General features: G+C 47.8%; 9 protein-coding genes across 9 annotated transcripts; 5 read left to right on the top strand and 4 right to left on the bottom strand.

The window, feature by feature from the left end:
• Positions 1-1,246: 1,246 nt before the first annotated feature.
• On the top strand, positions 1,247-2,131 carry N7466_003920 (GPI anchored serine-threonine rich protein; the record flags this gene model as incomplete). Its single annotated transcript, XM_057163317.1, has 1 exon — positions 1,247-2,131. The coding sequence occupies one exon, from the start codon at positions 1,247-1,249 to the stop codon at positions 2,129-2,131; it is 885 nt and encodes a 294-aa protein (XP_057021998.1).
• Positions 2,132-3,470: 1,339 nt separating this feature from the next.
• On the bottom strand, positions 3,471-5,851 carry N7466_003919 (uncharacterized protein; the record flags this gene model as incomplete). Its single annotated transcript, XM_057163316.1, has 8 exons — positions 3,471-4,041; positions 4,109-4,143; positions 4,210-4,220; positions 4,283-4,351; positions 4,413-4,581; positions 4,650-4,815; positions 4,873-5,618; positions 5,672-5,851. The coding sequence occupies 8 exons, from the start codon at positions 5,849-5,851 to the stop codon at positions 3,471-3,473; spliced, it is 1,947 nt and encodes a 648-aa protein (XP_057021997.1).
• A 1,381-nt stretch (positions 5,852-7,232) lies between these two features.
• On the bottom strand, positions 7,233-9,318 carry N7466_003918 (uncharacterized protein; the record flags this gene model as incomplete). The annotated part of the gene is made up of 2 exons (XM_057163315.1): positions 7,233-8,935; positions 9,012-9,318. The coding sequence occupies 2 exons, from the start codon at positions 9,316-9,318 to the stop codon at positions 7,233-7,235; spliced, it is 2,010 nt and encodes a 669-aa protein (XP_057021996.1).
• A 711-nt stretch (positions 9,319-10,029) lies between these two features.
• N7466_003917 (sialidase family protein) lies at positions 10,030-11,199 on the bottom strand (the record flags this gene model as incomplete). Its single annotated transcript, XM_057163314.1, has 1 exon — positions 10,030-11,199. One exon carries the CDS (start codon positions 11,197-11,199, stop codon positions 10,030-10,032), a length of 1,170 nt encoding a protein of 389 aa, XP_057021995.1.
• A 704-nt stretch (positions 11,200-11,903) lies between these two features.
• Positions 11,904-12,758, bottom strand: N7466_003916 (fungal specific transcription factor domain-containing protein; the record flags this gene model as incomplete). The annotated part of the gene is made up of 1 exon (XM_057163313.1): positions 11,904-12,758. One exon carries the CDS (start codon positions 12,756-12,758, stop codon positions 11,904-11,906), a length of 855 nt encoding a protein of 284 aa, XP_057021994.1.
• Positions 12,759-14,128: 1,370 nt separating this feature from the next.
• N7466_003915 (sugar porter family MFS transporter) lies at positions 14,129-16,012 on the top strand (the record flags this gene model as incomplete). The annotated part of the gene is made up of 7 exons (XM_057163312.1): positions 14,129-14,342; positions 14,394-14,474; positions 14,532-14,615; positions 14,672-14,729; positions 14,787-15,081; positions 15,144-15,538; positions 15,604-16,012. The coding sequence occupies 7 exons, from the start codon at positions 14,129-14,131 to the stop codon at positions 16,010-16,012; spliced, it is 1,536 nt and encodes a 511-aa protein (XP_057021993.1).
• Positions 16,013-17,199: 1,187 nt separating this feature from the next.
• Positions 17,200-18,918, top strand: N7466_003914 (putative amino acid transporter; the record flags this gene model as incomplete). The annotated part of the gene is made up of 1 exon (XM_057163311.1): positions 17,200-18,918. One exon carries the CDS (start codon positions 17,200-17,202, stop codon positions 18,916-18,918), a length of 1,719 nt encoding a protein of 572 aa, XP_057021992.1.
• Positions 18,919-20,362: 1,444 nt separating this feature from the next.
• On the top strand, positions 20,363-21,629 carry N7466_003913 (D-alanine--D-alanine ligase family protein; the record flags this gene model as incomplete). The annotated part of the gene is made up of 3 exons (XM_057163310.1): positions 20,363-20,740; positions 20,798-21,385; positions 21,447-21,629. Coding segments are annotated over 3 exons (1,149 nt in total), but the record flags the coding sequence as incomplete, so codon positions are not given.
• Positions 21,630-22,411: 782 nt separating this feature from the next.
• On the top strand, positions 22,412-23,166 carry N7466_003912 (guanylate kinase; the record flags this gene model as incomplete). Its single annotated transcript, XM_057163309.1, has 2 exons — positions 22,412-22,526; positions 22,592-23,166. The coding sequence occupies 2 exons, from the start codon at positions 22,412-22,414 to the stop codon at positions 23,164-23,166; spliced, it is 690 nt and encodes a 229-aa protein (XP_057021990.1).
• Between the last annotated feature and the right edge of the window lie 384 nt (positions 23,167-23,550).

Here is a 23,550-nt window from a genome sequence, read left to right as displayed (position 1 = left end):
TTGATGGTTTTGTCTCGGTATCTTTTCAGGGTCAATTGGTAAATCGTCTGGGTAATCTGAGGGTCTTTTGGCGTCCGGGTTGAGGGGTATACAGAGGGATGTTATTGGTGGAAGGAGAAGTGGCGTGGGAAGTGGAGATTTGTTCCTGCATTGGGGGATTCTGCGGTTATTCTCCGGGAAATGTTCTGTGTTTGTTGATGCATTCTCTGCATAGCACCATCTTTATGATTGGACTCGCAATCAATGCAGTGTGAAGGGTTTTCTTGAGAACCCTCTTCCTTTTTTTTTCTTCTGTCTTTTATTTTTTTTTAAACCTGTCTTATTTTATCTTTCTAAACTTTCCATTGGGGGGAACTTACTCGACAGATCCCTGGTACTCTGTGTTAGCGTCGCGCCGTCGCTAATTAGTCTCGGATTTATTATTGTCATTTTACATTCCAATTTTCAGGGTCTCTAGAAGGAATGGTACGGATGTCTTTGTTGTTATTATGGAAGAAAACATAAACAAAACCAGATTCTAAAAGTAAAATGAGTAAAATAAAGGGAAAAACAGAAATCAGCGACAGCCTTACAGGTACCGGTAACACGAGTTTAGCCCACGAGCCACCCGCATAAAGTGCCCCACGAGGGAACTTACCGTCTTTCCCATGGTCTTTGAAATCGCTTTACCACGGTTATTGCCAAAGATTATTCCACATAAGATTATTTAATTACTGTATGAGAGAGGTCGGATCTACTCTGAATAGAATAGCTAGAGTTTTTGAATCATTTTAATCTATAATTATCTACGACTGCGCCCCAAATACCTTTTCTAGTACACTTTAATACCACTTAGTACGGTTTGTTTTTAGTACGACTTGGATTTAAAAAAGTAGAAAAAAAAAAAACAAAAAAACAAAAAAAACACCTTCGCTTGCAAACGATTTGTTGTTCTCCACTATGACCGCAGGACTGGGGTCCTGGTTGGCTCCGCATGCTTGGCTTTGGGCCCTGATGGGGCTCTGAAATGTCCCCTTCTCCACTTCGCTCAGGGACGCTTTGGCCGGCCATCTCTACTTCCAGAAAATGTAAGAGTAAGCTCCCCTTCCCTTTTTTCCTTTTCTTCTTCTTCTTTCCCTCAAACCATCACTCTCATTCATTATTTATTCTTTCCCTTTTACCCAAAGTCACTCGTTAGAACTTTGCGGCCCACAGTCATTCTTAATATTCCAACTCAGTCATTCTTTTCATACTGAAATCTATCAAAATGCGTTTCTCCACCGCCACCGTTATCTCTTCCCTCGCGGCCTTTGCTGCTGCCTACACTCAGCCCGACTACAGCGAGGACCCTACCGGTAACCCCATTACCTACCCCGGTCTGCAGCAGCAGGTCCCCGAGGGCAAGCCCTTCGAGATTACCTGGAAGCCCACCGTCGGTGACTACATCTCCCTGGTCCTCCTCCAGGGCCCCAGCACCGACGTCCAGCCCATCCAGACCATTGTCGAGAACATCAAGAACAGCGGTTCTTACTGGTGGACCCCCAGCACCACCCTGACCCCCCAGACCACCCACTACGGTCTCCTGCTTGTTGTCGAGGGCACCGGTACCTACCAGTACTCCACCCAGTTCGGTCTGACTGCCGCCGCTGGCTCCAGCTCCGTCTCTTCCTCCGCCAGCACCGCCGCGGCCACCATCGTCACCGTCATCGACGACAAGACCACCACCATCTGCCCCGAGACTGAGACCCAGACCACCGCTGCCCCCACCACTACCCCGGAGTCCATCGTCACCGTTATCGACAACGAGACCACCACCATCTGCCCCGAGACCGAGACCCAGGCCACCGGCACCGCCTCCGCCGCCCAGGTCACCTCCTGGTCCACCTCTATCCCCTCCACTGAGCTCACCACTACCATCTGCCCCGAGACCGAGACCGGTGCCGCCACCACTGCTCCCTCCGTGCCCACCGGCTCTCTGACTCGCCGCCCCATCAAGCCCTCTACCTCCGGCTCTGCCAGCACCGTTGCTGTCTCCGCCACCGGTACCGCTTCTCCTTCCGCCTCTGCCACCCCCGCCTACAACGGTGCTGGCCAGAAGACCGTCAGCTTCGGCGCTGTCGTCGCTGCCCTGTTCGCCGTCATGGCCTTCTAAATGTTCTTGATACCCCCGGGTTATGTGTAGGATATCTCATTGGGCCTTCATCTTGACTTGTTCTTTTTTCCTTCTTCTCAATTACCCTTCTAAGCTTTCATTGGGAAAGTGATTGCTTGATCTTATCGATATCTTGATATGAACCTTTTTCTTCTTCTCCGACTTAATTTTCTCTCAGCTGTGCTTGTCTCTTTTGTGTTTCCATACCATGTCTTTGCTTTGATGTATCTGCATGGGAATTCAAGTCGGCTATGCTTGTAATGTCGAGTTTCACGTCCGTTTGTGGCCTGCTCCTGGGTTGAATCTGGGTGGGCTTGCACTGTAAATGAATTGGATTGGTTTTGTTTATACTGAAAATTGTTTTGCAGTTTACTTGATACAAACTTTCCGGCAGATTACCACCTAAAAGTTAATGGTGTACTAGTAGGTGATCAAGAATTAAAAGTAGATCTAAAATAGATTAATCAATTGACGGTGGGGTCGAGTATATTGATAGAAACTGACATGTACAGCATCTTGTCACCAGATCTCTGCCTCAGGCCTAAAATCATCTTGTCTTATTTGTTCATGACGTATTTCGTACTTGGCTCCTCACAACTCATTTCAGACACCCCAATTCCACTCTGTTGATCAATCCCACATCATGACCATCATGAAAAGTCTGTCGCTATTAAACCGCTGCACCTTCCTATAATTTGCCAATACATAGACCATGCCTAGTGCATTTTGAAGCCAGCGGAAGTTCCACCTTTGGTATATGCGTTGGTCTCGATGTCTTTGAAATCAATTCCCCGACAGCTCTAGATTATCTCAGATCGTCAAGATGAGGTATGAAGGGGAAGGGGGATGAGGCTGTAAAGACAAGGCGGATTTCACTATGAAACAGATGGGACATCCACGGACTATATCTCCGTCTAGAAGAAAGCGCCCACATGTGCAAAGCAGCACTATATTGAGACACACCGACCGACAGCCTCTTATTCCTCGGCTACGTATAGATCACTGTGAGAATTAAACTCTGATCGAGTTTCACAAGCCAAATTTGAAAATTTTTGGTGTTTTGCAGGTTGCTCTGCAAGGGCATCCCCCTTAACAGCGAATGCGCCCTCTCTGCGCATGTTTCTTGCACCTAGGAGGTCCAACTCGCATATATTTGAGAGTACGCTTCAGTATCCCTCTAAGGGCTGACCATGCCACTGGGCCAGGGCTTACTTCCCTACTTACCTCAAATTTTCGACTCGGGACGTCCGATCGGCGGAATATGGATAGGCGGCCCCTTGCTTCCAAGGATGCGAATTCCTGCACAGTACGTCATTTGAAAGGAAATTGCAAGCATATCTCAAACACAGGAAGATATCCTTCGATTAGATTCTATGTACGCTTCCTTCTCCCGCAATTCCACCGTGCCAAATGCCCGACCTGCCTGATCTCGATCCTGACCTAGCTCGTAAGACCCATAAGACGGTAAAGACACAGATACAGTTTTGGCACAATTGGACGTAGAAGTATTAGTAGTAGTAGTCGCAATGGACAAGCCGCGAAGTCGCCCTTTCAACGAAATAGCCACCAAAATCAACTTGCTGAATGTATGCCATTGGCCACAGAAAGCAAAGTTGCTCCCGGGATACCCGATGCTAGCGCCGACACAGCTGTATGAGGAGATGACCTCGAAAATCACGTTGAAGGTGGAGAACTCCACGGGCTGCGATTTGAAGTGGTCGGATTCGGCAATTGTGATGAGGAGGATGGCGAATGAGAGCCACCAGATGTCGTGGCTGAATTGGGAGCGGAGTTGTTGATATAGGAAGCGGCTGCGGCCTAGTCTTGAGGGAGACGGAGTTGAGATAGGGGCTGACGATGGGTAGGTTGAGTCTGTGGTGTCTTTTGGCATTTCTGATGTAGCTATGCTTCTGGGTTGGTGTTAGAATGGGCTTTTATGTACACATGTGCTATGCATGGAGGGAGCTGGTATCATACCCAATTGCGGCTGAGACTGGGAAGGCAGATAGGTACTATGGTCGAGGTTAGATTTTCTTCTTCTTCCTTATTACTCTCTTCGATTTGAATCGTCTTCTTACCATCATAAAGCCTGGAGTTTATTAGCAAGGTTTCTCCTCATGGGATTTCAGAGTGTTATACAGGCAGGCTCACCATATAGCATCAGCAGTCCTTGCGGCAGTGCGTCAAATTCCACAATAGAGAATCCGCCACCACGAATTGCTAAAACAGAGAAACTTGTCAGCAAAAATAGTCTGCAGGTTAATGGTTTGTAAAGACGCACACATAGACTGAAACAAGCCGTCTAAAGCCCGGTACTTGGCAGGCAAAGCCCGGATCTCCATATCCCGGATTGCAGCAAGCTCGAAACCTCCCCACATGATAGCGTTGAGCATCAAAACTGTACCAAACAAGAACCATGTATGCCAAGTAGGAAAAAGAGAAGAGCACAGCTATGCACACCATTAGTATTGGTATTCAATTCGAGGATTTGGTTTGCAAAGGATAGGAAAAAACTCACGCTTTGGGACTGCACGAGAGCATAATCCAAAGTTTGTCGCCAGGTTTGCCAGGTCGGTCTATCGGGGAGCATCTTCCTCATGGTCCATATAGATAGTCGCAGTAAACAGGGGAACATCGTATTACCAGCAAGAATTAAAGTGCCACAGATAAGAAGGGGAGCAGCCCTGTCCAGGTCCGTCAGCATTCTCACTATGCTTTCGTGAAGGTAGAGTGGAGCTCACTGTCTCTGGAACGGAATCATATTGGTATCGATGAGTGACATGCCGTTATTGGAAAATGAGGATGTAGCGAGAAAGGCGCCCGTCCAGAAAGGGGATATACCGTCAGTAAGTGAAACTTCTGGACTGTAGATTTGTATCCAGAGGCCGACGGTCAAGATTCCAAACGATAGGCAGGCGAGGATGTAGAAGGTAATAAAGGCAGATAGAAACATGAGTGCTCTATATTCGACTTCTTCTAGATCACTGCGGCGATTGACTGAGGCGTTACGCTTCAAATGTTTCTGCGTGTACTGCATCGCGCTCGTGAATCGGGCAAGGATGCGTGAGATGCATTGCTTGGTGCTCAACACATTGGCTTTTTCAGTGACGGGGACAAAGCTTTGGATCGGTACTGGATGTGTTAGGTCGGTGACAATGATACAGGTACCAGCCCTGTATGGAGCATCCGACTTGGGCGATAAAATATCCGTAGGCGTGTCCAACTCAGCAACTTTCACTTCTGGTAAAACTTTGCTCTTCCCCGAGAGATCATCTTGTTTTTCTGGGATTGTAGTTTCCGGTAAATCCACAGCAGTAATATAAGCGTCACTTTTTTCACCCCTTCCATCGCTCTGTGTTTTCAGGGAAGAACATAGCGTCCAAGCGCGTGTAAAAGAGAGGAACGCGAGGATAGGAATCGCATGGCCCAAAATAAAGAGTGTAAATAAGGTAGCTTGTTGCACGGTGTTCATCAACGACAGATCGATCTGTATACAGATTAGCAATCACTTTAGGCGATTGATCGGCAGTGTATACGTACAACAGTCAACCCAGTACCAGTCATGGCATTGAAGCTCATGAATGCCGCGTCAGCATATTGAAAACCCGGGATCCGCGCGGAAGTATAGAGTATGACACTGCCGATCACGGACGTGATGATAAAATAGGCATAGTGCGCGGTAAGAGAGTCCCAGTGCAAGAAAGCAGATACGTTAGGCATATCCGCACTGTGAAGGGACTCGGAGTGAATGTCGCTGTCGCTGTCGTGAACGTGAGCAACTCCGCCAGCCCAGGACTGGGATTTCCACCGGCCATATAATAATCATGGCACAACAAGGATTTTCCATAGAGCGAGAACGCCCTCCTTTGGCTCGGCATTATTGTCTATCATCTTCTAATTACCACATGGAACCCTTTTCTTCAGGAAAGGAATGCTGGTGTGGTATTCTCCCACCCTGGTTATCGCTCTTGGGGGGTCTGGATCCAGGTTTCCTGTCGTGCTATCTAGACACACTGATACTTGAGAAGCGCGAGACCGCTTATCAGAAATTCAGCTTTGTGCATGTGAATGCAGACCTTGGCGCATATCAAGGGATCGGAGCGACCGGCTGGATTGTGTAGATGCAAGGCTGCATGTGAAGTATGTGGAGCCGATGCAACAATGTTGAGAATTCCCCGGTCTTAAGAGTCTAGGCAATCAATCAATTGATCTGCTTTTCGAGGCCATCTGATCATATTAAACCAGTAAAATGGTCAAATGATTGTTTCAAGCTAGTGGAAAACGATGGGAAGCTCGAAATCTTTTTTTTTTCTTTTTCTTTCTTTATTTTTGATTTCTATTGCCCTAGGCTGGTAGAGTGGCCTTTATTGTAAAAACAGGCAGATCCTTGTTGACCATTACTTACTTCACTAGCTTTGTCGACTCATAATCAAAAGCGAGAAAAGATATCCAGTTTTTACAGTTCTCAATGAGTTGCTCAGTGGAGATCACCCTCGAGTTGAAACTTCACAGAATTGGGAATGCCACCGGGCCAATAATTATTCGGTTTGACTGGATGAAAGTCCAAGCCCGGTGAGATGGTCATGTTGATTGGGAGGGTGGGGGAATCCTGCTATGTTGCGAGAACTCGGTTGATGCTGCGACGGAAAAAGGTTCCAAGGTTTGACTTCATAATCTCCGCAGTGGGAGCAACATTTGAAGGGTCTGTCTTCGAACACGAGGGGTGGAGACGCGGACGGTCCGGAGCACTTGAGAGTAGGATCTGCATTTAACCAGGGGAACTGTGGGACTCAAGAACGCCAAGAATAACGCGGAGTGGTGCCACATGTGAGAAGGGTCTTTGAGGCATCAATTTAAGCCATTTATTTGCAAGGACCCGAAAGGGCTGTTAAGGCTGAATCACGCATGATCAATGGAGCCCGCGTATGTGCAAAATGCATCAACATCACATGAGTTTCTGGATATTGTTTAACAGAGCTACTGTAGGCTATACAAAGTTTCAAGCTAAGCTTGAAAACGAGAGGAAACGAAGCTAGGAGAAACATGGCTGTATATATGCTGATTAAAGAGGCACAGTATCTAGGAAAACAAAATTCAGCACTTAGTTGTCGCCGACCAGGTATCTGAACAAGGCGCGGACAAAGTCCAGAGTATCCTGGGCACTGTCGGTTGGGATGGCTTGGGCAGCTATAACACTGCTAGGAGTAGTCGCGACGGTGCTGGGCTTCGAGGACTGACGAGACTGAGTCGCGAAGGTAGTCACAGCCTGCACTGCCTGCGTAGCGACAGTAGAAGCAGTAGTCTCAGCGGAAGCGATGGTAGTAATGGCGGCGACAGTGGTCTCTGCAGCAGCGCTAGTCTCGGCTACAGCAGCAACATCAGTAGTTTTAATACCAGCACTGCTGGCAGTGGAAGAAGTCTCCACAGCAGCAGCAGTTGTTGTAATCTCAGCAACAGCAGTAGAAGTAGTTTCAATAGCAGCACTGCTGGCGGTGGAAGAAGTTTCCACAGCGGCGGCAGTACTCGTAATCTCAGCAGCAGCTGTAGTCTCGGCGACAGCAGCAGCGGACGTAGTTTCAACAGCAGCACTGCTGATAGCGGAAGAAGCTTCCACAGCGGCGGCAGTAGTCGTGGTCTCGGCAGAAGTGGTGGTATTAGTGGTCACTTCAGTGCCCATGCAAGCGAAAGACATCTTCTGAGTAGTGGAAGAAGTACTGTCATACCCAACAGCCTGCGACAGATCCCACTCCATGCTGACATACGGCCAGCAAATACGACCGTCTGACATAGTGACCATGTCGCCTGCAATATAGACATCGGTACTTGTGAAAGCATTACCAACCTTGCTACCATCCGAGCTCACCTCCTGGAAGTAAGTGCCCGCAAACTGTCCCCGACAACCCATCGCGATGTAGTCACAGATCGGGTCCGAGATTTCCTCCCAGGTGATCAGGGCCGAGGTGTTGCCAAAGGTTGCAGCGTGGGCATTGGAGCAGTCATTCGATCCTTGGGTCACCCAGTTGACCTGACTGTCTCCATCCTCAGTGCCAACCACCGAGGTGGCCTGGTCGCCAACCTTGGTGTACTTGTCCGTGAATAGGGAGATGGCAACGTTGCGGCCGTTGGTGCGGTTGTTAACATGAGTGTACCCGTCGCCCATCCAGGTGTTTTCGGTCACATCAATGGCACCGCGAGAAACCCAGGCGAAGATGTACTTTGTCGAGTCGGCAAAGCGAGCCAGCGCGCTGTAACTACCCGACATACCACCCATAGGCTCACCAGAGCCACCGTTGGTGGTGTTCTCGTTGGAGATCTTGACTCCAGTATTCATCATGCCTTGTCCCTCGGTGTTTAGCCAGATAGCGCCCTGGTCCTCAGCGCAGATACTGGCGAAGGGAGCTTGGTCGGCAGCCTCGAACGCAATACCGGTGTTGTGGCTGCATCCCCAGGAGCTTGATGCACCGGTGATTGTGTCCAGGTCTCCAGCCTTGGTCACGTACTGAATGCTGTCGCCGTAGTGACCGGAGGCGTCACCAGTGTAATCAGTGACAACGAAGTATGCACCGTAGAGTTCTTCGCTTTCGGAGTAGACGAGGTCACCATTCATATCCGGGGAGGAGGAGAGGCCATCAGAGGCATGGACTCCAGGTCCACCCAGCCAGGTCTTCCAAGTCTGACTTCCATCGGTGTAGCGGTACAAGACAGGAACGGGGGTATCACTGGGCGGCGCATTGGTGGTACCCGAGGGCATCGCTTCGTTGACCAGAACAGCGAAACCATCGTTGTGAGCGACGAGACCTCCGGCTAGTTATATGGATTTTCTAATTAGTCACAATGGTCTCGGATATTTCAAACAGATCAGATAGTTGGCCTATCACACCTTCTTTTCCACCAGAGACGGTCACCGTAGTGCCCGTAGCCTCGAAAGTCGTAGGGTCCAACTTCTGAATGTGAACATCGGTCTCGCTAGAATCCAGATAAGCAATGTAGGCAGAATTTCCATCGGGAGACACCGCGAAAGGAGTGCGACGGTGGTGTGGATAGCCAGTCCAGTAGGCTTCCTTGACGGGGTTGAAAGCACTGTCGAGTGCCAGCACATCGACGTGAGTTTTCAGGTTAGAAGTGGTCAGACCAGCAGAGGCAACCAGTGCCGCAGAGAGCAGAGAAAGAATGAAAGTCCCACGCATATTGGGGGATAAAAGTCGGTGCTACTGCTTTTTGGTCTGACTTGGACCGTGTAGATCGTCCGGGATCTACACCCTTTTTAAACCCTGTTCCAGCGAACGATGCTAAACGGCTGAAAACGCCTATATGGCCTCCAGGGCTGACACGAACAATTAATCCGATACGTTATTGAGCATATAACATTGAAGGGTTAGTTTGGCGTTTCATGTGCTGCCAAGAAACCCTTAATGTAGACTATTTAGTTCTTCGAGTTTATTAAAACGACCCTTGATTTGATGAAAGGGTCCGCGCTAAGCTAATTTAGCCTAAGCGTGGTAATTATTGCAATCTATACCGAGGGATATACTATGTGACACTATTGAGAACATAGAGACCTACTTGATTGCAATACTCTATAGGCCACGCTAAACTAATAGATAATGAAGGAGTGATACTGCATGTCTCTGAATTATATAAGAAAATAGAGATCTGGTTCAGATAGAAATAATTACAGTCCGAATTACAGTTACGGCGCTTACACTAAAGAAGTTTAGCGTTCGTCAATTTAGGGTACTTTTAGCAATTCCCACTTCACTGTACATTAAGTAGCCGCTACCAGAATAGGTGCGGAACCCGGCCCTTGTGAAACATTGTTTCACTGTAATTTATGCGGAACCCCGAGATTTTTCCAGGTAGTTCATTAACTTTGCTTTCCAATTGCTTACTACTAGTAACTAATCAATCAAGTCATTAAGATCAACCACACCACAGGCCACCCAGTTGCACGAGGAATCGGATACCATGTTGCCTCCATTACCAATAAACAACCGATTTACACCGGCATCGTTGATGACCCGCAAAGATCGCGAATACGACGACCACTGGTCTACATCGACCATCTTCCAGTTACTCTCATCTGCCGAATCATCATTCACAAATAATTCGGAGCGGGAATTTCCATTCATGATGATCATGCCGGACCCATCTGTACTATCCGGGCGCGGAGTCCAGATCACATATGGAGATCCCACTGGCTGTGTCTGAGAACTGTCATTTGACGCAATGGGAAGTCCATCCACCGCGTCAAACGTCAACGGTGACGAGGAAACCTTGTAGTATGCTTGGCAATTACCCGAGCCACAATACTCATAAGTCAGGATATACTGGTCGGTTGACTCGATGTGGGCCACGACGGCCATGCCAGGTCGATCGGTATACTCGGGGTAAGCCACAACGTTGGAGGTAGTGGACCAGGTCAAGAGATTAGACGTGGTCACAGCGACGAGCTTTTGTGCATGATCCGGATCCCGCTGGTCGGAGAAAAAACATATGAAATTATCCTCGTATTCAACGAAGAAGGGCTCCCAGATGGCCTCGTTGCCATTGGTGACGGTTTCGGGTCCCGAGCCGTATGCGATATGGCTGACGAACTGCCATGTCTGGGCCGAGTCGGTACTTGCGTACAGGTCGATATATGCCGTGCTGAGGTTGGACGGGGTTGACACCCCTGCTGCGAGGATGGTTCCGGCCGCGTACGAGCCCCAGGAGCCTTCAAGCTGGTAGAGGAAAGGTTGATAGCGCATGCCCCATCCATTCTCTGTGTCGTGTACGCGGGAGTATTCGGACCAGGTCGCGCCGCCATCAGTGGATCGGTAGATGGGAAAGTAAACTAGGGGCGGCTCGGGAGGGTAGTCTTCCCATGTCATTAGGAGGGAATCATCCGGGAGCTGCAGGGAGCGCCCGTATATCGTTTTCCAGCTCGTATAGTTTCCATCGGGGATGAAAACAGTATTGTCGGTGAAGAGGCTGTTTGCTGCTGGCGTTGCTGGGGGAGTCACACATGCACTCGCAGAGAGCAGGGACAAAGGCAGCAAAGAAGCTACCAGAGCGAGGGCCTGAAACATTCTCTGCGAGTAGCAATTTTGAGCAGAATGTACTTATCGGGGACCTTTCCAAGGTTGTTTGCCGACTCGGAGGTAAGGGGGCGGGAACATTTTTTATTTATAAACATAACTTCTTTCAATTCCACCTTGAAGTTGAGATAACTATTCAAGTTGTTATTAAATAAGGCAATTTCCCGGCGGTAATACTCCGGGCTTAAGTACACTTTCATGCTGTTGTTTTCTGAGATGTGGGGAACAGTTTAGGCAATCCCGAGAGCGGGAATTCGACCAACGGTTGATGATGGATTCCGCTAATTTAAAGTTATTGCGGAGAAGAACACATGATGTGAGAAAGATCGGTTTACCCATGATATACTGCATTAGCTATACTATTTAGGATACATGAGAGACATAACAGTAAACTTTTGATTGAAAGCTAAGCTACGGGAGAGAGCTATACCCCACATTCGGACTGAAGGATAATTCCGTAACATCCTCAAAAATGGTTAAACGTTCTTGCTGCGAACATATTCCAATTTGGCCTGAGCTGAAATAATTTCGAGATCAACTGCCGCACAAGGCGGGTCGCTGGTCTTGTTATCAAGTGGCAATGCGTATTCGAAAAGGAATCGGACCATCCAACGATCTAAACGATGTGTATGAGAATGTGAGAGCAGAAGACACGTATTCTGAAAGTTCATAAGACGATTAATCTGCTCTGTACGTTAGTGAAAATATTCACCTAAATTAATACTTGGGAAAAGGAGTGGTAATACCATTATCTCTACGCAAGGCCAATATTGCGCAAGATCTAGTAGCGCCTCGAAGTTGGTTTGTAGGCAGTGACGAGACTGCACCAATTCATCTTCGGCCCCAAAAAGGAGAGTATGTAGGAGGACAGATGATGATACGATTGTCATCTGGCCGACAGTAGGATATACCGCTTCGCATCTGGCTTGTTGTCGCCCGCGGGCGAGCAACGAGCTGTAACTTCGCGCATGGTATTTGCAACGAGCTGCAAATAAAAGACTTTGAGCTGTTGGAACAAACTGAGTGTCTAGATATTGATAATATAGCAACGTTGCATAGTGATGGAAGCCCAGATGGAGCGCGAGAAAAGGCCCACCCGTGCCCCAGCCCGCGTGGCTAAGTAAATTGATTTCACTCATACAAGCATGAGCCGGAAGTCTCTCTTGCCACTCCTCCAGCTGTTGAGCTAACCGGCTCGTATCCTGCTCAATTTGGGACTGCTGCAGGTCCTTATCCTGAACTATCCGGCGATTGAGTTCCTGAATCGGGGCGAAAAACTCCACAAGCGTTAGCATGTGCGCCCATAAGCCCGGATTGCCGCATGATTCCAGGACAGAAGGCGGCTGATGAGGGGTTAGCGCGCAGAAAGCTCTTTCATCCAGGGGTAAGCGGGCTGGTCTGGGGAAGTCTTTCATTTGACGGGGAAGGCCGAGACTCGAGCAACACCAGTTATCTGCCATGAATAGAGTCCACCAGACGCGAATCTTGATCTCCTGGGTGATAGCGCTGTCTTCACGATCTTCCGCAGCGATGTTCATAAATTGGATCATGCTTATTGCCATTTCTATTCATAAAAGGATTTAGCATTGCGGCAATTTTTCAATTCCATCAACTCCAGGCAAACATACGAAAAAAGAGAAATTCGGAAGATGGATTGGAATGCGCTGCGCAGAGATTTGCCACTAATATGCATGTTTGGACGTTTTCCAAGCTTATGTTCTCCACGTCCTCCCTGAAGAGTCTCTTGCACTCGGAAGTGAGAAGTGGCTCCAGTGAGCGTGCGGTCGGCCGACTGGACAGGTGGGCGCCCATAGCGCATATGGCCAATAGCAAGGGCCGATGTATGCGCCCATCACGAATGTCTCTCAAAAGCGTGTTGACATGGAAAATGCTGTGGGGGCGGTCGTGGATCTTGGTCAAATAATGTTGCACCATTTCCGCAACAGCCTCAGAATCGGCAAGAAAGTCATTCACAGAGTCGTCTGCAGGGGAGGCACATGAAGATTCATCTAACGGAGAAGATGATCCGGAGAGTGGCCTGGCTACAAGGGCCCGCTTTTGATCTCTCAACTTGCTTTTGGAATTGGTGCAAAGGAGCCCATGACGCAGACAGCGAATGCATGAGACCAACAGACCGGCTTTCTGCTGAACGCACTTTCGTTTGGCTTGACGGCATTCTAGGCAGGCTTTCATATTATCAAAGATGAACGGTTGGAATCTCTTATTTTCCGTTTTTCTTCTCCACGAGATCAATATTGCAATATTGCATTTTCAAATTCCAGATAATGCGGGGAAAAGCGGGGGGTTTAAAGTTGCGGGAATCGTGCCTTCTAATTGGCTCAAAATCCGCCAGCACTCCTGTCTCTTTATCGCTCATGAATCGCAGTTGCCCAGGCAGTAATAGGCTTCTCACGAGCCAGCTAGACACATTGAAATCTGCGGTCTCAGGTACCAAGCTCTCATGAAAATTAGATTTCTGTCCACCGGAATATTACCTCGAGTGAATCTGAACTGATCGGATGGCATCCTGGATCGAAGTGCATTCACTGTTGGGCAGTCCTACCTACTGTGGATTCGATGTGTTCTGACTGGTCAGTTTTCCGCACCCGATTCCAAGGTTCCGCCACAAAACTTGGGGAACATGGTAACTCGTGACATTTTTGGATTTTGCTGGAATTCCTGTCGCTCTCTTGAGCCCATATGGTATGGTGGCGTACGCCAGGTGGGTTTTCCCTCTTTCGAGCTGCCTCAAATCGCGTTCTTTCATTCTCAGTACGCCATCTCCAGATATATAACCATGGCTTTCCCTCATAAGGATCGCTGGATTCAATGTGCATATCAAAGGTCAAAGGTCAACATTGAATCGATAGCCTCTGGGTGTCTATGATTGTTTCGGCCTACCTAGACACCAGTAACTATCATGCACTCCACCGATGAGAAAGCGAATCCTAAAGAGGTGGATATCCTCCAAATTGAGAAGGTGGAGCTTCATGTTCCACACGTTCAATGGTGGAAGCAGCCTGCGCTAAGGCGTCTTTACATGGGAATGCCCATTCTCATGCTTGCCGCGACAATCAATGGTTACGATGGAAGTTTACTGAATGGACTTCAGACAATGACGGCCTGGCAGAGCTGTAAGTATGAGTCTGAGGATTTCTTGGACGAACACTGACCGTATCTACTAGATTTCGACAATCCTAGTGGCTCAAGGCTGGGACTTTTCACTGCAATCATGAATTTAGGAGGCTTTTGTGCGCTTTTTTTTGGTACGCATCTTAAAACTGAAGCAATAGAGCATCCATATTAACAAAATATTTTCGAAGCGCCGTACATTGCTGATTTCTTCGGACGGAGATTTGGAACCGCACTGGGCCTTGTTATCATGATAATAGGGGTTATTATACAAGGTAAGAATTGGAAACTGACTAGAAAAATGACACTTTAACATGAAAACATTTTCAAGTCGTACCCGACGTCAATTCAAATATGTTCATTGGCGGGCGATTCCTCGTGGGCTTCGGGTAAGAGAAACCGGTGCTTGAGTCTCCTGACGATTATTTTACTCAAATATCGCTTAGCTCGAATATCTCCATTGGCGCCGCACCGTTGTTAATCATGGAGCTTGCATATCCACAGCATCGAGGAAAATTGGCTACCTTGTACAATACCATGTGGTATGTGGGCTCGATCATTGCTGCATGGACTGTCTATGGGACCATAAATTATTCTGGCAACGTCGCCTGGAGAGTTCCTGTGGCTCTACAGGCTCTTATGCCATTTATTCAGCTGGTTGGGGTTTTCTTTCTCCCAGAGAGTCCTCGCTGGCTGTGCTCCAAGGGTCGAGACGAAGAAGCCATGGCAATCTTAGTGAAGGTATATCTGATAAACACCGTCCTTTCTTTTCCCAACGAATGTGTTAACAATGGCATCAATAGTACCATGCTGAAGGTGACACTCAAAGTGACTTTGTTCGCGGCGAGTTTGCTGAGATCCAAGAAACTCTCCGCTTGGAAAGGGAGTCTTCGAAACAAGGATGGCTCATCTTCCTCAAGACTTCTGGCAACCGACGACGCCTACTCCTCATTGTCTTGACCTCATTTTTCAGCCAGTGCTCTGGCAACGGCCTGGTATCATACTACTTGCACGACATCCTCAGTTCCGTGGGCATCACGAACCCGACGGACCAATCTCTCTTTAACGGCGGTCTTCAGATCTGGTCGTGGTTGGTGTCCATTGCCTTTTCTGTTTCTCTGGTAGACAAACTCGGCAGAAAGACACTCTTCCTAATTGCAGGAATTGGTATGCTTCTTGCTTTTAGTGCTTGGACCGGGTATGTCACTTCGAAAATGAATGACTCCGTGCTACTCAAAAACTTTGGACTAACATCAGTCGTAGTTGCTCTGCAGTATATGCGGAATCTGGCAACACTGGGGCCGGGTCCGCCGTACTCGCCATGATATTTCTCTTTTACGGCGTTGCCGGATTTGCCTGGCCCGGACTGACCGTCGCATATTCGTCTGAAATTCTACCTTACAGCATCCGTGCCAAGGGTCTCTCGCTTTGCCTTGGTGTCACTGCCCTCTCCGGGGTATTGAATCAATATGTCAATCCAATCGGACTCGCCCATTTGGCATGGAAGTTCTATTTCGTATACATTGTTATCCTCGTTATCGAGGTGGTCTGCATCTGGTTCCTTTTCGTGGAGACAAAGGGTCCTACCCTGGAGGAGATTGCACCATTGTTCGATGGTGATACTGCCCAAGTCGCTGGCAGTGACCAGATCCTAGGCCCCAAGAAAGTGTGATACTGCCCAAGTCGCTGGCAGTGACCAGATCCTAGGCCCCAAGAAAGTGAGCGTGTGAGACAACGCAAACAAAGCTTCCAATCCAGCTGAATCTGCTAGGAATAAAGTAAAGTACCTGGTGGAAAATGGGAACAGCAGGCAGAGTAGAAAGCAATAAGAAGAGAACATTGGGAGAATAAGAAAAAAAAATAAAACAATTCCTTCCATATTGAAGCCCCCGAACTGCATCATACGCTTAAATCATGCAATTCCTTCTATATTGAATATTTAAACTCTAGGATAATACCCCTGCCGTAGGCAGGGACTTGGGGGTCTGGGGGGAACCCCCAGAAAAAAGAAGTTCTGAATATATTATTATAATCAAAATAGGAGTTTAAAAATATAAGATTTAATCGCTCCGTTCAAGCGGTTATCGGCAGGTTTATTCTAAAAAATAAACTAAGCCAACACCTGGTATATTATTTTAATTATCAGGGGTAAAAAGGACGGAGAAAGCTATCACTTTCAGGATGATCTGGTCAAACTTCCCTATCTTCTCATGTATAGAGGCAAAGTGACGGAGAGTCGTTCGCGTATGGTTTTCTTCGGCTATAGAAAGTCAGAAATTAAAGACAGACCCCACAAAATAGACGACGACATCTAGTCTGTCAATCCAGAAGTAACTCACTATCCGATGAATTGGCCCTGTGACAGTCGTGGGATGTGCACGGATCTTGCGTGGTCTCGGGAGAAATACCAGCCTCTGGTTTTTGTGCCCGTCATTTGCATATTAGCCCGCTCATAAAAGGCTCAGATGTACGTTGACTGTAATCACCTAAAAAGTGGGTCTCATACTGTAAAGGTGGTTATGACAGCGACAAACCATGCCGTTATTATGACTGGGTCTAAAACTTTTGTCGATGATTTCAAGTTGTCGGGTAGATTGATAGAACGGAGAATCCGGAAATCATCAACGGCAAGGCCAACAATAATTAGAAAGAGGCAAGGTGGACGTCCATGCATCTCCAAGCTTGATGGACTTAGCTAGAATTTGTTCGCCATTTCTGGCTCTAGTGATATATGACGTCATGTTTGAAATCCCGGTGTGGCTGAGTTTCCCACCTTTATTTCAAAAAGAATGCCCGTTAGCGACGTCCAACCACGAGTCAAAAAGAAACATTGAATGAAAATATTCCAGCACGCACGCAATGGCTGATGCTCGAGGCCTAGACAACCCTCGCAAGGAGGAGGAGGAAGCAGAAGTCATCTCGAGGCATCTGGACCCTCGATTTACCGGGGCTCCTGACGGCGTCGTTGATGCGGGGGCCGGGTCAACTGCAGATGACGATGACAACCAACAATCTTCTCTCAAACTGCTAGGAGGTGATATTCATCGTGACCTCTATCGCATTGAAGCTCGCTCGAAACGCGCCGGATTGGATCAGCGTGCAGCCACATTTTCGCACCCCCCAAGGCTGGAAACAGACAACGACATCGATGTCGATGTTCCTATCCACAATGAACCGGGAGCTTTCCGCCGGCAGTTTATATGGCGGAATAAGCGTGCCTTCGGTAACGGATTTGCGCCGAGTAGTTTCGTGAAGTATTTGGAATTATACGGCAGCTTCGCTGGTGAGGACCTGAACGAGTCGGAAGAGGAGACAGATGCTGAAAGTGATGGAATGCCGGGGCGTGAAGTAGACCCGGAAAGAAGACCATTGCTTGCCGCGCGTAAAAGCACTCCAGCTCCAGGGGATGCCTCGGACTTGAAAACTTTCTTCACACTCCTCAAAGCCTTCATAGGAACAGGCATTGTTTTCCTCCCAAAGGCATTCCGCAACGGTGGCATACTCTTTTCACCCATCGCTCTTCTCACGGTTTCAATCATGGCGTCCATTTCTTTCCACTTGCTGCTGGAATGTCGGCGACGGTATGGCGGTGGGTACGGCGATATTGGAGAATCCATTGGCGGGCGCCATCTCCGCACAGTTATTCGCGTTTCGGTCGTAACTACGCAGCTTGGATTCGTGTGCGCTGGTATTGCTTTTACTGCGGAGAACATGCGTTCATTTGTGAAGGGCGTGGCGGCCTATCATATATCGCCGTCCATTTACGCAATCGTCGCCCTGCAGTTAGTGATTCTTGTGCCTCTTTCGTTAATCCGCAAAATCTCTCGACTCGGGCTAGTAGCATTAGCTGCGGATGTCTTCATCTTTTTCGCCATTGGATACATTTACTACTACGATATTTCGACGATTTCCGGCCGTGGTTTCGAGCCCACGGTCACCCTTTTCGACACCAATACATATACCCTGACGATTGGGTCGGCTATATTCATGTTTGAGGGAATAGGCCTGATCCTTCCCATACAATCTTCCATGGCAGAACCCGATCATTTTGATCGCCTCCTCTACAGTGTCATGGCCCTTATAACCTTGCTTTTTGCTTCCGTCGGGATTTTGTCATACGGGGCATTTGGCACTCAGACAATGATCAATATCATGGACAACTTCCCTCAGTCGGATGTCTTGGTCAACTTTGTCCGGTTGTCATTCTCCCTAGCCGTGCTTGTCGGCACCCCTGTGCAGCTTTTTCCTGCTTTGCGGATCATGGAGGAAAATATATTCGACCGCGCCTCTGGTCGGCGAAGCCGCCTCACAAAGTGGAAGAAGAATATTTTCAGAACAGGCATTGTTTTTATCTGTGGCTTAGTAGCAGCACTAGGCGCCCAGAACTTGGATCAGTTCGTGGCTTTGGTTGGGTCCGTTTTATGTGTTCCGTTGATCTTTGTTTATCCGGCGTATCTGCATTGGAAAGGTATCGCGAGGTCACGGTGGGCAAAAGGAGGGGATGGTTTGATATTCATCATGGGGGTCGTCTGCATGGTATATACGACTATGGTGACCTTGTCTGTACAGTTTAGGTGATGCATGTATCCGTTGTTGACGTGCAAGCAGAGGCATTTGGAATCTTTTATTTAGATAAGCAAAAGATCAAGATCGCGAAGTTTGATTCAATTCGCTGAATAAAAAGCTACAAACCTGGGACAACACGCGGGGCTTCAAATTCTCAACAACTGTTTTTATTAGAACAGTATTTCCTGTATGATCTTTGCGCCCAGCCGATGAAATGTGAAGCGTAAGGGGGTTTGAACCAATGATGGGCTTTGAGGCATACTATGGCTGGAAAAACGACGCTCATTTGTCTTGCCATAATCTCATCAGCTTATCAACGGTTTCGCATTACTGTTCAGGTTCTTGTGACAGTTATGATTTGTTGTATCAACACTCCTTGAAAATTGATTGAACGCAGGCAAAAAATTTTTAGATGCGTTTCTTATTAATTTTTTCTATATAAAATTAACTTCAACCGTACAAGGGCTTGAATAAGTCTAAATCTTGTGATTTTGCGGGAAAAATGAGGAGTGGATAAAGACTTTTGGCACGGGTTGTACGCCAGCCCGCGAGGATGAAGACTTTGGCCGATTTTTCGGACTACTTCAGCAAACACTCTCACCTCGCCCACCTAGAACGCATACAGAGTCCGGAAAGGAGCTGCCCTAACGTGGAATTGCTTCTTATACAGTCATGCCCTAGGGGCGCAGTCAATCTGCTTGATCTTCCAGAACTGTTCCACCCGTTTGATGATATAATGGGTTGGGATTACTGGAAAACGTTTGCTGATGATAATGACCAAGCTTTTAATGGATACAGTATCGATAAGGAGGGCTTGGGATGTCTCGTACTGTGTCGGCCGGATCAGCACGTTGCATGGATAGGCAGTATGGAGGACATGGCTGGTTTGGATCAATATTTCTCAAGGCTGTTCCCGTCGAGAGAGAAAAAGTAAGAATGAATGGAGGAATTGGGGCTTTTGGATAGCAGTACTACTCGAAGCTATGCGTGACTTATTGTTTAGAGCATTATTGAAAAAGGTTAGACTAGATCCATAATGTAGACTCCCGACTGGATCGGAAGGGTCGGGTCGACGGGAACAGGTACTAACTTGTTCATCACTTCTGGACATGAAATGCCAATATTTTCATCGAGTCAATATCCCCCAATTAAATTCACATATCAGTCAGTATTCACGTCACGTCGACACAGTATGACACAAACAGTATAATAATAGGATGTGAGATAAATCAAGAATTCCAACATTTGAAGTCATGACGTTTCCAGGCTACTCTGGATACCACCTAAGCACACCATGAGCATTCAACAATTGATAGCAGGCTATATGGGCTTGATAAATTCCACATTTTCCACCATAATTCCAGTAGCGACCGTATTCAGTTAATATCATATTTCAGCGAGTTGTTCCAGCAGCAATATACTTTACCTTGGTTAGTTTTCGGTCACATCGACTCACATGATGGGTGAAGCGAACATGAACACCCCTTGCCTCAACATAGCTCTGGTCGCCGAGGAAAAGTCGACCTATCTACAGCTCGGCTATTCGGAAGAGCAGTGCGCGGCGCTTCCACACGAAGGTGAAATTGATGCTGTATTGGCTACACTCCAAAGTCTGGGCTACCATGTCACGCGGGTGTCTGGCATACAATCCCTGGTCCAGCTACTAGCGGCGGGAAAGCATAAGAGCTGGGATCTGGTTTTCAATATGTCACAAGGCGTCTATGGATCTGCAAGAGAGGCACAGGTCCCAGCGATCTTGGAAGCGTATCAAATTCCTTATACATTCAGTGACGCCGCGACAATGTCATCATGCCAGAACAAAGCTGTCACAAAGGTACCATGACAGAACCAAAAACACACTCCGTGCAGTCTAACTAAAATATGACAATAGACTATCCTAGACCGTTACAAAGTTCCTAACGCGCCTTTTGCCTTGATTCCTATGCTGGAGGGGAAGGCGAACATTTCTGAATCTTGCGCGGCACTGCCAGCTTATCCACTGTTTATCAAGCCGGTCAGCGAAGGATCCTCGAAAGGAATTGATAGCTTCAACAAAGTGAATGATTCAGCGGAGCTGGACCTAGCATTACAAGAACTAGGTTCCAAATTCCCCGACCAAGATGCTCTTGTGGAATCATTCTTGTCGGGCAGGGAATTCACAGTGAGCATGTTGGGAACCGGAGCACATAGCCGGGTTATTGGAATCAGAGAACATATCTGGCAAACGTCCCACAACCACAGCAACGACAATGCTCACCGCTCAAATCCGTCGCTGGACTTCGCTTGCGTACACAGCAAGTCCAGTACGGCAGGTAGGATGTTAGTATACAATGACTCGCATGACATGAACGCACCTCAAATCAAAGCTGCCTGTCAGGTTGCTTTAGACACTTGGAAAGTCTTTAAATGCCGGGATAGTGGGCGTGTCGACATTCGCTTCAGTTCAGACAAACAAGATTCCATTCCGAATGTGTTGGAGGTGAGTACTACAATAACTCTCATCATATCGAAAATGCAAAATGGCTCATGATTACCTTCAGGTGAATCCTATTGCTGGCCTTCTTCCAGGCCATTCACCATTGCCAGCATCGGCGAAGGTAAACGCGCTTTCCTTCGAGGAACTCTTGTCTGGAATTGTTGAAAGCACCCTTAAACGAGCACATCATCCATCTTCTCATGCCGATCGCAGGCAATGCCCCATTCACCTAAAAGCGGATCGCGAAGGTATCTTCAAGTGCGAGGGAAGTCAGCTTAAAAGCTATGTACCATGCGAGATCTGAACTGAATTCCAGAGTCATTGACGCATATCTTGTTAGGAGATTGTGAACCATGTGATGTCACATGGTCTGCTCCTAGATGCTCCAGCGCATGGGTTGGTTTTGTGTGCGAGAGGGTTAGGGTTGTAGTTAGTTTAGGGAAGTGAGAGCTTCTCTCTCATTCCTTCCTTCCTTCCTCCTTTCCTCTCCATCCCGCTCAGTAGAAGAATACCATTATTATTGATTCTTCTCCGTCTCTTTCTCTCCCTCATTACCATTCGTTTCTCCCAGATCCTTGTGGATCTGACATATCTCTTCGTTGATATTGGATATAGCTGCTATGAGCAGCCCCAGGAAGTAAATTTAATTACGTTACGTTAATTGGTAGAGAATACAACATTGAAGTATTAGGTGGAAATGAGATTTTATGGGGTATGACGAGTTAATACTTTTGTGATGGTAATTTAAATTTTCAATTCTGCCAGTTTGATTATGTCATATTTTCAAATTTTCTCGATGGCGGTAAAGCTAGAAATGCAAATTGGGTTATGGCAGAGGGGTGGCGGGTATCGGCCGCCGTAGCATGGGAAAACCCATGGAATCAAGACCGCCAATGCCAACGTCCGGGGTCTTTCTTATCGGGCTAGATAAGATGCCTCACATTGAAAAGGGACATTCACGAACCAACATTCGCTTCACTCGTTGCTTCACTCTGTTATATCATTGGCCTTAGGTCTTTGGCAACATACATGGCTTCGCTCTGGAGAAGTTCGTCCAGAGCTATACACGCCGCCACTGCGGGTGGATCTAGCTTTCTCCGCGCGTTTGGCACATCCGTGACCAGTCGTGCCAACGACGCGTCCCGTAAGCTCTTGAACTTGCCGATCAAGAATCCCAAGATCTTTCTTGACTAACAACGCATTGAATAGCAGCCACAAACAGCAAAATCGTCGTCATTTCCGGCCCATCGGGAGTCGGCAAGGGCACCCTGATCCAAAAGCTCTTCGACGCGCACCCAAACACCTTCGCATTCACCGTATCCCATACAACGCGTGGGCCCCGACCTGGCGAAATCGATGGCAAGAATTACTTCTTTGTTAAACGCCCCGAATTCGCCGATCTCATTGCCCAAGGCGCCTTTGTTGAACACGCCACGTTCGGCGGGAATCAATATGGCACAAGCCAACAGACAATATCGGACCAAATAGCCAAAGGACGGATTGTGCTCTTGGATATTGAAATGCACGGCGTGAAACAGATGAAAGCCAATCCCAGAATTGATGCTCGCTATATCTTTATCAGCCCGCCAAATTTTGAGGCTCTTGCGAAACGCCTCAGAGGGCGTGGGACTGAGCAGGATGAGGCTATTCAGAAGAGACTTGCTCAGGCGAAGGCGGAGCTTGATTATGCCCACTCGGGCGCTCATGACATGATCATTGTTAATGATGACCTGGAAGTGGCATGCAAGGAGCTAGAGGATTTCATATTTCCAACCAGCAACTGATTTCATGGGCCTAGGACATGTGCTTTCAGCCCAGGTACCATGTTGTGAGCATCCCTCCATCCCTCCATCGATCGGGAATGCAAGAAATATTTCTTTTCTATTCCTGCTCTTAATCCTGGATTGCAGATAGCAATCTTTTTTGGCTTGTGGACCCTGTTCTCACGAGCGAGGCTCCCGATCCTTCTAACTGTTCAGGCCAGCCGCTTCCTCAGGAACGGTCGACAGGGCAGCTGACTCCAATAAGCGTTGATGTTCGAATCAAATGGTCGCATAAATGCAGCCTGTCGCTAGCGCCATACGCGGCTCGTTATTGATTTGTAATGAATTAATTAATTTGGCAGGCAATACTGAATTGTCGGTGCTGACGGGCTGTGCATTTGTCAG

Source organism: Penicillium verhagenii (genome assembly GCF_028828195.1).
Source record: "Penicillium verhagenii strain IBT 33310 chromosome Unknown utg000005l_segment0_segment0, whole genome shotgun sequence".
In the NCBI taxonomy this organism is placed as follows: Eukaryota; Fungi; Ascomycota; class Eurotiomycetes; order Eurotiales; family Aspergillaceae; genus Penicillium; species Penicillium verhagenii.
This window is presented reverse-complemented; position numbering and strand designations above follow the sequence as displayed.